This window comes from Oncorhynchus masou, chromosome 26 (genome assembly GCF_036934945.1).
Source record: "Oncorhynchus masou masou isolate Uvic2021 chromosome 26, UVic_Omas_1.1, whole genome shotgun sequence".
Lineage (NCBI taxonomy): Eukaryota > Metazoa > Chordata > Actinopteri > Salmoniformes > Salmonidae > Oncorhynchus > Oncorhynchus masou.
Window position 1 is genome coordinate 14380019 of NC_088237.1, and position 14591 is coordinate 14394609.

Genomic DNA, 14591 nt, shown 5'->3' on the forward strand with positions numbered 1-14591 from the left:
TAGGTATTCCTTGAAGAGGTGGGGTTTCAGGTGTCTCCGGAAGGTGGTGATTGACTCCGCTGTCCTGGCGTCGTGAGGGAGTTTGTTCCACCATTGGGGGGCCAGAGCAGCGAACAGTTTTGACTGGGCTGTGCGGGAACTGTACTTCCTCAGTGGTAGGGAGGCGAGCAGGCCAGAGGTGGATGAACGCAGTGCCCTTGTTTGGGTGTAGGGCCTGATCAGAGCCTGGAGGTACTGCGGTGCCGTTCCCCTCACAGCTCCGTAGGCAAGCACCATGGTCTTGTAGCGGATGCTACAATGTTTTTTCAAGTTTTCATGTAAAAAACTATATATCAAAACTATTTTCATTGGCTGACTGGCGGATCTGGAAGAGTCTGGCTGACTGGTGGATCTGGAAGAGTCTGGATGACTGGCGGATCCTGGCAGACTGACGGCTCTGGCTGCTCCATGCTGACTGGCAGCTCTGGCTGCTCCATGCTGACTGGTGGCTCTGGCTGCTCCATGCAGACTGGCAGCTCTGGTGGCTTCTTGCAGACTGGCAACTCTGGCTGCTCCATGCAGATTGGCAGCTCTGGCTGCTCCATGCAGACTGGCAGCTCCTTGCAGACTGGCAGCTCCTTGCAGACTGGCAGCTCTGGCTGCTCCATGCAGACTGGCAGCTCTGGCTGCTCCATGCAGACTGGCAGCTCTGGCTGCTCCATGCAGACTGGCAGCTCTGGCTGCTCCATGCAGACTGACAGCTCTGGCTGCTCCATGCAGACTGGCAGCTCTGGCTGCTCCATGCAGGCTGGCAGCTCTGGCTGCGCTAAAAAGGCAGGAGACTCCGGCAGCGCAGGAGAGGAGGAAGGCTCTGGCTGTGCTGAACAGGCGGAAGGCTCTGGCAGCACTAAACAGGCGGAAGACTCCAGCAGCGCAGGAGAGGAGGAAGGCTCTGGCTGCGCTGAACAGGTGGGAGACTCTGGCAGCGCTGTAGAGGAGGAAGGCTCTGGCTCCGCTGAACAGGCGGGAGACTCCGGCAGCGCTGGAAAGGCGAGGCGCACTTTAGGCCTGATGCGTGGTGCTGGCACTGGTGGTACTGGGCCGAGGACACGCACAGGAAGCCTGGTGCGGGGAGCTGCCACCGGAGGGCTGGTGTGTGGAGGTGGCACAGGATGGGCTAGACCGGGAAGGCGTACTGGAGATCTTGAAAGCAGTGCTGGCACAGGACGTGCAAGGCTAGGAAGGTGCACAGGAGGCCTGGTGCGTGAGGCTGGCACCATCTTCACCAGCCGACTAACACGCACCTCAGGACGAGTATGGAGCGCTGACCAAGGTGCCATCAAATCCCCGACACGCGCCGTCGGGCGAATTCCATGCTTAAAGCACCAACACAGCAACCCCCTCATTACTCTCTCCTCCAATTTCCCCATTAACTCCTTCACAGTCTCTGCTTCGCTCACCTCCAACACTGGCTCTGGTTCTGGTCTCCTCCTTGGCTCCTCACGATAAACAGGGAGAGTTGGCTCAGGTCTGACTCCTGACTCTGCCACACTCTCCCTGAGCCCCCCCCAAGACATTTTTGGGGCTGACTCTCGGGCTTCCATCCGCGTTGCCGTGCTGCCTCCTCATACCGGCGCCTCTCCGCTTTTGTCGCCTCCAGTTCTTCTTTGAGGCGGCGATATTCTCCAGGCTGATCCCAAGGTCCATCTCCGTACAATTCGTCCTCCCATGTCCATTCCTCTCTTTGTTTCTCCTGCTGTTGCCTGTTACCACACCGCTTGGTCCCGTTGTGGTGGGTGATTCTGTAACGGTTCTCGTCTGTCGAAGGAGAAGCGGACCAAAATGCAGGGTGGTGGTTATTCATGTTCTTTAATAAAAATGAACTAGACATGAAATAACGAACAAAACAAAGAACGAACGTGAAAACCTATACAGCCTATCTGGTGAACACAAACACAGAGACAGGAACAATCACCCACGAAATACTCAAAGAATATGGCTGCCTAAATGTGGTTCCCAATCAGAGACAACGATAAACACCTGCCTCTGATTGAGAACCACTCCAGACAGCCATAGACTATGCTACACCCAACACCTAACAACACCCCAAGACAAAACACACCACAATAAACTCATGTCACACCCCGGCCTGACCAAATAAATAAAGACAAACACAATATACTACGACCAGGGCGTGACACACACGATATTCTCCAAACACCCCACAGGGCAGACATCCCAATTATTCGCAAAAGGAAGCGATGCAGAGGACGAAGAGCCAGATGCCTCATCCTGACCCGCAGAAGGCAACTAGGAAAGCTGCCGTTACCATCAATATTACTCGCCAACGTGCAATCATTGGACAATAAACCAGACGAGGTACGATCATGAATATCCTATCAACGGCACATCAAAAACTGTAATATCCTATGCTTCACGGAATCGTGGCTGAATGACGACATGGATATTCAGCTAGCGGGATACACGCTGTACCGGCAGGATAGAACGGCACACACTGGTAAGACGAGGGGGGGCAGTCTGTGCATATTTGTAAACAACAGCTGGTGCACAAAATCTAAGGAAGTCTCTAGATTTTGCTCGCCTGAAGTAGAGTATATTGTGATAAACTGCAGGCCACACTACTTGCCTAGAGAGTTCTCAGCTATACTTTTCGTGGCTGTTTATTTACCACCACAGACAGATGCTGGCACTAAGACCGCACTCAGTCCACTGTATAAGGAAATAAGCAAACAGGAAACCACTCACCCAGCGCTCCTAGTGGCCGGAGACTCACCCACTGCTCCTAGTGGCCGGAGACAATGCAGGGAAACCTAAATCAGTTCTACCAAATCTCTATCAACATGTTAAATGTGCAACCAGAGGGAAAACATTTCTATATCACCTGTACTCCACACACAGAGATGCGTACAAAGCTCTCCCTCGCCCTCCATTTGGTAAATCTGACCACAACTCTATCCTCTTGATTCCTGCTTACAAGCAAAAATGAAAGCAGGAAGCACCAGTGACTCGGTCTATAAAAAATGGTCAGATGAAGCAGATGTTAAACTACAGGACTGCTTTGCTATCACAGACTGGAACATGTTCCGAGATTCTTCCGATGACATTGATGAATACACCACATCAGTCACTGGCTTTATCAATAAGTTAATTGAGGACGTGTCCCCACAGTGACTGTACGTACATACCCCAACCAGAAGCCATGGATTACAGGCAACATTCGCACTGAGCTAAAGGGTAGAGCTGCCGCTTTCAAGGTGCGGGACTCTAACCCGGAAGCTGACAAGAAATCCTGGAATGCCCTGCGATGAACCAAAGCGTCAATACAGGGATAAGATTGAATCATACTACACCGGCTCCAACGCTCGTCGGATGTGGCAGGTCTTGCAAACTATTACAGACTACAAAGGGAAGCACAGCTGCGAGCTGCCCAGTGACACGAGCCTACCAGACCAACTAAATCACTTCTATGCTCGCTTCGAGGCATGCAACACTGAGGCATGCATGAGAGCATCAGCTGTTCCGGACGACTGTGTGATCACTCTCTCCGTAGCCGACGTGAGTAAGACCTTTAAACAGGTCAACATACACAAGGCTGCGGGGCCAGATGGATTACCAGGACGTGTGCTCCGGGCATGTGCTGACCAACTGGCAGGTGTCTTCACTGACATTTTCAGCATGTCCCTGATTGAGTCTGTAATACCAACATGCTTTAAGCAGACCACCATAGTCCCTGTGCCCAAGAACACAAAGGCAACCTGCCTAAATGACTACAGACCTGTAGCACTCACGTCCGTAGCCATGAAGTGCTTTGAAAGGCTGGTAATGGCTCACATCAACAGCATTATCCCAGAAACCCTAGACCCACTCCAATTTACATACCGCCCAAACAGATCCACAGATGATGGAATCTCTATTGCACTCCACATTGCCCTTTCCCATCTGGACAAAAGGAACACCTATGTGAGAATGCTGTTCATTGACTACAGCTCAGCGTTCAACACCATAGTACCCTCAAAGCTCATCACTAAGCTAAGGAACCTGGGACTAAAAACCGCCCTCTGCAACTGGATCCTGGACTTCCTGACAGGCCGCCCCCAGGTGGTGAGGGTAGGTAGCAACACATCTACCACGCTTATCCTCAACACTGGAGCTCCCCAGGGGTGTGTGCTCAGTCCCCTCCTGTACTCCCTGTTCACCCACCACTGCATGGCCAGGCACGACTCCAACACCATCATTAAGTTTGCCGATGACACAACAGTGGTAGGCCTGATCACCGACAACGACAAGACAGCCTATATGGAGGAGGTCAGAGACCTGGCCGGTTGGTCTCAGAATAACAACCTATCCCTCAACGTAACCAAGACTAAGGAGATGATTGTGGGCTACAGGAAAAGGAGCACCGAGCACATCCCCATTCTCATCGACGGGGCTATAGTGGAGCAGGTTGAGAGCGTCAAATTCCTTGGTGACCACATCAACAACAAACTAGATTGGTCCAAACACACCAAGACAGCCGTGAAGAGGGCACGACAAAGCCTATTTCCCCTCAGGTCCTGAGATCCTCAAAAGGTGCTACAGCTGCAACATCGAGAGCATCCTGACCGGTTGCATCACTGTCTGGTACGGCAACTGCTCGGCCTCCGACCGGAAGGCGCTTCAGAGGGTAGTGAGTACGGCCCAGTACATCACTGGGGCAAAGCTGCCTGCCATCCAGGACCTCTACACCAGGCGGTGTCAGAGGAAGGCCCTAAAAATTGTCAAAGACCCCAGCCACCCCAGTCATAGACTGTTCTCACTACTACCACATGGGAAGCGGTACTGGAGTGCCAAGTCTAGGACAAAAAGGCTTCTCAGCAGTTTTTACCCCCAAGCCACAAGACTCCTGAACAGGTAAACAAATGGTTACCCGGACTATTTGCATTGTGTTCCCCCCTTCCAACCCCTCTTTTTTTACGCTGCTGCTACTCTCTGTTCATCATATATGCATAGTCACTTTAACGATACCGACATGTACATACTACCTCAATAAGCCTGACTGACAGGTGTCTGTATATAGCCTTGCTACTCTTTTTTCAAATGTCTTTTTACTGTTGTTTTATTTCTTTACTACACACACATACATACATACATACATACATACATACATACATACATACATACATACATACATACATACATACATACATACATACATACATACATACATACATACATACATACCTTTTTTTATACACCATTGGTTAGAGCCTGTAAGTAAGCATTTCACTGTAAGGTCTACACCTGTTGTATTCGGGGCACGTGACAAATAAACTTTGATTTGATTTGAAATTATGTCAATTAGCCTATCAGAAGCTTCTTGACATCATTTCCTGGAATTTTCCAAGCTGTTTAAAGGCACAGTCAACTTAGTGTTAAACTTCTGACCCACTGGAATTGTGATACAGTGAAATAATCTGTAAACAATTGTTGAAAAAATGACTTGTGTCATGCACAAAGTAGAAGTCCTAACCAACTTACCAAAACTATAGTTTGTTAACAAGACATTTGTGGAGTGGTTGAAAAACTAGTTTTAATGACTCCAACCTAAGTGAATGTAAACTTCCGACTTCAACTATGTCGGGTTGTTAACAAAATCTCTGTCTTATGGGTATCTTGTGTCCCTTTTTTTATGAGCAGTGATCAGTTTTATATCTTTATGTTTGAAGCCTGAAATGTGGCAAAAGGTCGCAAAGTTCAAGGGGGCCGAATACTTTTGCAAGGCACTGCATTTATTCAATCTACCTCTTGCATATGATCCCTTGCCTCAATAGATATGATCTGATCTATGTGTTTTCTTTGACAGGTCATGGCAGAGATATGTCAGAGTGGCTACAAGGACGCCCTTCGCTTTCTTGAGGAGAACCGTGAGTATGACTATGTTGCCTTTGACAGTCGTAGTGGGCTGTGCTAAGATCATAAGCTAATGTGATATACAGTACATGCAGTGGGCATCAATGATGTCAATTGTACAGGGTTCAACATGAAGTATGGAGTAAACCAACGCTTATTTATGGTGTAATATTTGTATTGACGGGTTGGCTGACAAGGTCACGAAAATGTGCGCGCATCGATGGTGGCAGAAGCCGTGCTTTGTTATGATTCTGATCAGTCAGATAGCTGGCAACAAGGACAAGAAGCTGCCGTGTGGGGACTCGTAGGTGGCTTGTTTCAGCTAGTTTTATCTTGATTACCAGGTCTTGTTTTGAGGTGTTTAGACTGATTTCATGTCAATGCTAATATGGCTAGCTAGCTAACCAACAACTTTAACAATGTATTTAAGTGACAACAAATGCTCATTGTGCAATTGTATCTATGGTTTCAATAAACATTGAGACAAAATATAGTTTACATGTTGTCAACAACCTAAGACAACCTTGTCTGTTTTGCCCCATAGTTGCCACGCGTCGGTTTTGTTGCTAAACAAACAACTTGTCTATGCTGTATTATAAAGATGAGGAATGTATTGTTTATGATGTCAGACCTGCTGAAGCTGGAGTGTCCAACTGCTGGCCCCAACCCCAACCTATCAGAAGCCGCCTGCTGCAAGCCCATCGCCATGGAAACAACAAATAACTGGATGTTCTGGCGGCTCCGCCTCCTGAGGAAGCAACACTGGTGGTTGGATGAGCAGATTGTTGACAACCTGCCAACCCAAATCAAAAAAGGTAGATGGGTCAACCGAGACCAGGGATTGGCAACTGGCGTCCCGCGCCCTTTTGTAGGCCTACGTATCAATTTCCACGTTTTTGTGTGTATATCAATATATATATATATATATATATATATATATATATATTATATATATATATATATATATATATATATATATATATATTTGAGTTCGTATAGTAGAATACACAAGGTACAATTTCGTAAGATGGTTGTGCATCAGCGGTTTTTCTCTTGATATGTCAGTCACTAAGCAGGTTTCCATCAACCATTTAATGCAGTTGAATTACCTGAAGCATTAAAGGTCACCACCAGGCTGATGAAAACATGAAATGCCAGTACAATTTTATAGATGCAGACATGGCAGGCACTAACTCATCACAAACAGCCTTTTATCCGCAAAAAGTCAGTTTGATGAAAACACATCTCTGGTGGGAAAATGTGCATATTGTTTTATGCAGATTTGATCATATTCACATGAAAATCTGTCGCAAATTGTAAGGAAACTTAGCTTCTCCGTCACTCAATTATCCCATGTCAGCATTTTTTTTGGGGGGGGGGGATTGATAAATTCTAATTTAGCCAACTATCTAAACTTACAGTAATCATGTTCATGGTTGAATTACAGATCGGGGAGCCCCCAATGATTTTGTTAGTCACTCAAGTCATATTAAAAACGGCTAAATCTTCTCTCCGCCCCATGGCAAAATGTGTAGAATTGCAGCAAACTTGAGTTTAAAACTACAACATTTTCTCTCTGCCCAAAGGCAGAATGTGTAGAATTGTAGCAAACTTGGTTGAAAACTACAACATTGTCTCTACGCCCCATGGCAGAATGTGACGAATTGCAGGAACTTAACTCTTATGCAATTTTTTTCCTTCTGCTGTCAAGAGGTGGACTGTGGTTATTGTGTGGATCTGAAAGTCATCTGAGGCTGTGCCTGTGTCAGCAAAGTGTGACATATTGTGTCTCTATGACTGTAGTGTTTTGTGAGGCGTGCCAGCAGAAGCCTGGTCTGTATGCTCAGGTGTCTGAGATGCTGCCGGTCAGAGTGGCCTCCTACATGCTCCTGCCCTGCACACTACCTGTGGTATCGGCCTACTCAGTGGGCAAGAGGTAAGTCTACATCCTATACCACTACTAGTGCTACCTACCACAAACTAACAAGCCCTCAATGAACTCAATGCAGTCACAGTAGCTCAAACAGCAACCAATGACAACAGTTGTGCAAACAAATCAGCTTTTAAAAAACCCAGAAATATCCTTTAGCATAACTATCCTTTAGCATACAGCAACCTCATTAGCCCACCACAGCAACCAAATATCTACCCTCTGTTCTGTTGGCGAACGTGCAATCACGCCGTCGTCCCCAAATTGACCGTACATGCATATTTATTGTTGCCATGGATTGTAGGCAACATCCGCACTGGCCTAAAGGCTAGAACTGCCGCTTTCAAGGAGCAGGACACTAATGTGGATGCTTATAAGAAATCCCGATACTCCCTCCGACGAACCATCAAACAGGAAAAGCGTCAATACAGGACCAAAATCGAATCTTACTACTCTGGCTCAGACGCTCGTCGCATTGTGGTTGGGCTTGCAAACAATCATGGATTACAAAGGGAAACCCGTCCGCAAGCTGTCCAGTGATGCGAGCCTACCAGACGAACTAAATATCTTCTATGCTCACTTTGAGGCTAGCAACACTGAACCATGCATGAGAGTACCAGCTGTTCCGGTTGAATGTGAGATCACGCTCTTGTTGCCGATGTGAGAAAGACCTATAAACAGGTTAACATTCACAAGGCCAGACGGATGACCAGGATGCATACTCAGAGCATGCGCTGACCAGCTGGTAAGCTTCTTCACTGACATTTTCAACCTCTCCCTGATCCAATCTGTAATGCCTATATGTTTCAAGCAGACCACCATAATCCCTGTGCCAAAGGACGCCAAGGTAACCTGTCTAAATGACTATCGCAGCACTCACATCTGTAGCCATAAAATGTTTTGCAAGTCATGGCTTACATAAACACCATCATCCCAGACACCCTAGACCCACTCCAATTCACATAACTCCCCAAAAGATCCACAGTTTACACAATCTCTATTACAATCCACACTGCCCTTTCCCACCTGGACAAAAGGAACACTTACGTGACAATGCTGTTCATTGACTACAGCTCAGCGTTCAACACCATTGTGCCCTCCAAGCTCATCACTAAACTAAGGACCCTGGGATTGAACACCTCCCTCTGCAACTGGATCCTGGACTTCCTGCCTGGCCATTCCAGGTGGAACACTGGGGCCCCTGAGGGGTGCGTGCTTAGTCCCCTAGTGTACTCCTTGTTCACCCACGACTGGCAGCGCACGACTCCAGCACACACATTGTTTGCCAACGATGCGACGGTGGTAGCAGACCTGATCACCGATGACAATGAGATAGCCTATAGGGAGGAGGCCAGAGACCTGGCAGTGTGGTGCCAGGACAACAACCTCTCCCTCAACGTCAGCAAGACAAAACAGCTGATTGTGGACTACAGGAAGGGGGGGCTGAGTATGCCCCCATCCACATCAACGGGGCTGAAGTAGAGCAGGTCGAGAGCTTCAAGTTCCTCAGTGTCCACATCACTAAGGAATGATCATGGTCCACATCACACCAACACAGTCGTGAAGAGGACATGATGCGTCTTCCCCCTCAAGAGCCTGAATAGATTCCTCAAAAAATTCTAAAGCTGCTCCTTTGAGAGCATCTTGACTGGTTTCATCACCGCTTGGTATGGTAGCTGCTTGGCATCCGACCACAAGGTGTTACAGAGGGTAATGCGTACGGCTCAGTACATCACTGGGGCCGAGCTCCCTGCCATCCGGGACCTCTATACCAGGCGGTGTCAGAGGAAGGCCATAAAAATTGTGAGACTCCAGACACCCAAGACATTGACCGTTCAGCTTCCACCCCTAAGCTATAAGACTGCTAAATAGTTAAATAATTAATCAATAGCTACCTGGAATATCTGCATTGACCCTTTTGGTACTAATCTCTTCTGATTTATCACATATGCTGCTGTTACCGTTTACTCTATCCCGTTGTCTAGTCATTTTATCCATACCTATACGTACATATCTACCTCAATTACCTCGTACCCCTGCACATCAACTCGGTACTGGCACCCTGTGTATTTTACCAAGTTATCGTTACTCATTGTGTATTTATTCCTTGTGTTATTTTTTTATTATTTGTCTTTTTTATCTCTGCATTGTTGGAAGCATGTGACAAATACAATTTAGTAGGTTGATGTTTCTTACCAAACCCAATCAATTTGAATGTCCTGTACAGGGCCGCCACCTAGTGGACATTGTAACAAAATAGGCAAGTCAATCCACCACTGGTGGTACATCACAGTACATGGACTCTTCTTGTCCCTCTCCTGTTCTCCAGGTTTGTGGAGTGGATCCCAGAGGTGCCTGCAGATATGCGTTGGCTAGCTGGGGTGGCTGGGGATGTGGCTGGGAGCATGTACAGACAGACCCGGAGAGGAGCACTAGCAGACATAACCAGGTGAGAGACATGGAGTTTCTACTACTGGGTTATATTATGGATAGATGGAGTCTACTTGTAGATGTGGATGTATGTCATACAGTATGAATAAAGTCTAATGGCCTTGTGTGTTTTTCATTTTGCAGTGATGGTTCCCTGAGGAATTGCATGAGCCTGCCCCTACCCCTGGACAGTGACGGACCCAGGGAGAGAGAATGTCACCTCTTCGGGTTCGCTCGTTCTGTCCTCAACTTCCAAAGCCAATACTGGAACATCCCCATCCCCCCCCCTTCCCACCGCCCCACCAGCCCCCACACACCCAGCCCCTCCCCACGACAGATCTGCTTCAGTGTTCATTTTGGCACTCTTTTTTAGATTCATTCTAGTCTGGCATTTTGACTAAAATATCATTAAATCTTAGTCACATTTTTGTGATTTGAATAATGATTTAGTCATTGTTAAAATGACAAAACAGAGCCATTTTAGTCAACTGAATGCACTTTAATTTGAGTCATATTTTAGTCACATCACATTTGTATTGCCTCATTAGCCACAAACCACATTTCCATCCAGAGTTTTTATGGGAGTGAAGTCAAATCAAAGATTTTTATAACTAACCCAAGATGGACCATAACTACTGAGATGGTAGGCTATTCAAGAAATAAGTTGTTCTATCTAACGTCCAAGCAGGAAAGCATGATTCCAGATACAGTATTTTGATGTGCAACGTAATCCAAAAATTGTCATGAATTGCGAGTTGATATATTTATGAATTGTGAGTTGTTATATTTTACTGTTAAAATAGGGCTCCAGAATTTTCTGATATTTTTTTGTTCAATAGAGATGAATTTGCCTATATCGTTATGTGCACTAATATCATAGACACATTTATTTTGGGGGCTTATACACCACATGATAAAGTGAGAACTCAAAACACATTAGCTAGATCACTAATATTAAATATAATACCCACTGCTTGTAGCCATGTATTCACCTAAATGTAAATGTAATGTCCTTTTTTTGTTGCAGTTGTAGCCCTGCTACCCTATGCACTCGCAATAGCGCATTTCGCAGGCTTCGTATCTTAAAGCCATATCTAATATTTTGATTGTAAAATAGTTGCTATTTTTTTATTTAACTAGGCAAGTCCGTTAAGAACAAATTCTTATTTACAATGATGGCCTACACCGGCCAAACCCAGATGACCAATTGCGCGTCACCCTACGGGATTCCCAATCACTGCTATTCATGATACAGCCTGGATTTGAACCAGGGTGTCTGTAGTGATGCCTCAACCACAGAGATGTAGTACCTTAGACCGCTGTGCCACTCAGGAGCTCAGTTGAGCTGAATATTATGGAAATGACAAATATAAAGTATACCCACAGAAAGCTGAGCACAGTAGTTGCTTCTAAAGCTATGTATTTCCTGCAATTGGATTTTGAAATGTTATATTGAAATGCTATACAATCAAGAAGCCTTTTTTCTCTCTCCCGGAGTGCACACTATGGCTTGCTCATCACGGCAGCAGGCTCCAGCGAAACAAGCCAAGGGACTGGGCAGACACTTTCATTGCAGGAATCATGAGGATAATGCACTTTACTGTTTGACCAAATCATGGTCTCAGCCACCCAAAAAAATAGGACTTTTGAGTGAGGTGAACATGTCATGAATGTTCAGCTCGCACGGCACCCAATACAAATTTAACTCGCACAGCCAAGTCAAAGGGTTGCAAAACGCCATTAAATGGTTTAAGTCTAGAGCCTTGCCCCTTGACATACTGTAGCTATATTGTAATCAAAGTTGTGTCATAAGTAGAGTGGTCTGATACTGTAGGTTGCAGCAAACCACATGCTAGTACTATCAATCAGTTATTAACTTATTTGAGCGACAAAGGAGACTGGTGGGAGGAGCTATAGGAGGATGGGCATTTTTGTTATGTCTGAAATGGAACATATCAAACATAATGAAACCACATGTACCAGCTAAAGTTCCCTCCCACTGGGCCTGTCTATAGTGTATAGTAACTGAAAGGTGGGTTAGGATAGGCAAACAATGGTCATGTGATCGAATAGCTTTGGGATCCAGAACTGTTAGACACACTATTGACTCAATCATGTCTTTTGATCACTCCACCAATCATTTTTTATTCTACAGTACACATTGTAAAACATTCAACCAGCTCACCACCTCTGCCAGTGAATTATTGTTTGGAAATGCACATTTTATAAATCACTTTGTCTAGTTTTACCAGATAACGTGTTATCACTACCTACTTACCTACAGTACCTACATGCCTACAATACCGAACTACCTGTGTTCAGTCAAATGGAGCATTCATGCCTCCTTCCTAATGGACTGTTGACCTGAGTTGACGTTGACTTCCTTGACTAAGAGCTGTGTGTTTTCCTGACTACTATTAGACAGGACCCCTGAACTGAACTATGAACTACTGTGGTGTCAAGAAATTTGAATCACAATATCTCTCAATGTTGACCATTGCTTTTGAACACTAACTTGAGGTGCATAGGATTCACAATTTTAATGGCATAATCAAATGTCAAATTTAAGTTACCACACTGCCCCATTTATAGTAGGGTACATACTGTACTTGTATTTATAACGTGTGTAACACTGTGAAAACCTCTACCTACTTGTCCCTAAGATTGCAGGTGGTTAAGATGTCCCTAAGATGGCCTAGTGGTTAGCGGTATATTTCTTAAATATACTTTACTGTTGTTATTTCACATTTAAGGACCTTATCTTAATAACATTAAACACAACAACAGTTTTTATGATGTGACCTTTTGTGTTTAAATATACTGTAACTATTAAAATCCTATTGTGGTGCCTCATCATTATGGAAACTGTGCAGAATAGGAAAGGGAGAGTGGGATAAGTTGAACCAAAGCGGTAAATTGAGCTTTGTTTATACACAAAATTCATAATTTGACCAAATATTTAGGACGAGTCCATAATTTCATGGAGTTTGAAGGAAGAAACCACATGGAAAAAGTGGTAAGCAAGTTAGGTAAAACAAAAAAAAGTTTACCACGTCAAATTAATTTGTGTTCGAGGTTTCATGATGCTTGTATCTAAACCAACTTACGTAGATCATTTTAAGATTGTTCTATACAACAGTTGGGGTCTCAATAACCTTCAATATGAGATCCTAAACCTAGCATGAAAGTGCATCCTTGTAGCTGTGTGGGCTAATATAGTGAAGATGTTTGCCTTGGGGTAAGGTGAGCCAATGACCATGGGGGTAAGTTGAGACAATGGTTGAGCCAATTGCAAGTTGAGCAAATGTAAGTGTTTTCTTCCCAGGCTTAGGCCGGACCCTGTTTATGTAAAAAATGTTTTTAAAAGTACAAAGTGTTTGTTAGGCCTTAAGCCTGTGTTAAAATATGCTTAAAATGATACAAAAATATATATTGTGATTGTACTGAATTGTGTTTGGGAAATAAAGATAGACATGGTTTTGTAGTGGTAATATTTAATTCAGTACATAAATGTGTAGGTGGCTTAACCCCATACCCAGGGTAAGTTGTGCAAACCACTTTTTTGGACAAGATATATTTTTAAAACTTTAATGTTTACATGAATTCTGATTATTTCCAGGGATACGCAACATCCTGAAATATATGTAGATATCTTTGTTAGAAAAATACTACATTTCCCTTGACAGAGTGATGCTGAATGTAAAAAATGGCTCAACTTACACCACTCTCCCGTAAGTGTTTTCATTGTTGGGTACATACACTGAGTGCACAAAACATACCTGTTCCATGATAGACTGACCAGGTAAAAGCTATGAACCCTTATTGATGTCACTTAAATCCACTTCAATCTGTGTAGATGAAGGGGAGGAGATGGGTTAAATAAGGATTTTTAAACCTTGAGATAATTGAGACATGGATTGTGTATGTCTGCCATTCAGAGGATGAATGGGAAAGACAAAATATTTAAGTGCCTTTGGACAGGGTATGGGTGTAGGTGCCAGGCACACCGCTTTGTGTGTTAAGCACTGCAACACTGCTGGGTTTTTCAATCTCAACAGTTTCCGGTGTGTAAAGAATAGTCCACCACCCAAAGGACATTGAGCCAAATTGACACAACTGTGGGAAGCATTGGAGTCAACATCAGCCAGCATATCCATCCGGAACGCTTTTAGTCCATGCCCGACGAATTGAGGCTGTTCTGAGGGCAAAAGGGAGTGTCGTTTTATTTTACTAGGCAAGTCAGTTAAGAACAAATTCTTATTTTCAATGACGGCCTAGAAACAGTGGTTCAACTGCCTTGATCAGGGGCAGAACAACAGATTTGTACCTTGTCAGCTCTGGA

General features: G+C 45.0%; 1 protein-coding gene across 1 annotated transcript in view; it reads left to right on the forward strand.

The window, feature by feature from the left end:
• Positions 1-13720, forward strand: part of LOC135514849 (patatin-like phospholipase domain-containing protein 2) — a 33830-nt gene extending 20110 nt beyond the window's left edge. Inside the window, exons 6-10 of the mRNA XM_064938512.1 lie at positions 5843-5903; positions 6519-6704; positions 7693-7825; positions 10149-10268; positions 10394-13720. Coding sequence (XP_064794584.1) covers positions 5843-5903; positions 6519-6704; positions 7693-7825; positions 10149-10268; positions 10394-10622 — 729 coding nt within the window. The 3' untranslated portion in view covers positions 10623-13720. The remainder of the gene's footprint in view (positions 1-5842; positions 5904-6518; positions 6705-7692; positions 7826-10148; positions 10269-10393) is intronic.
• The last annotated feature ends 871 nt before the right edge of the window (positions 13721-14591 follow it).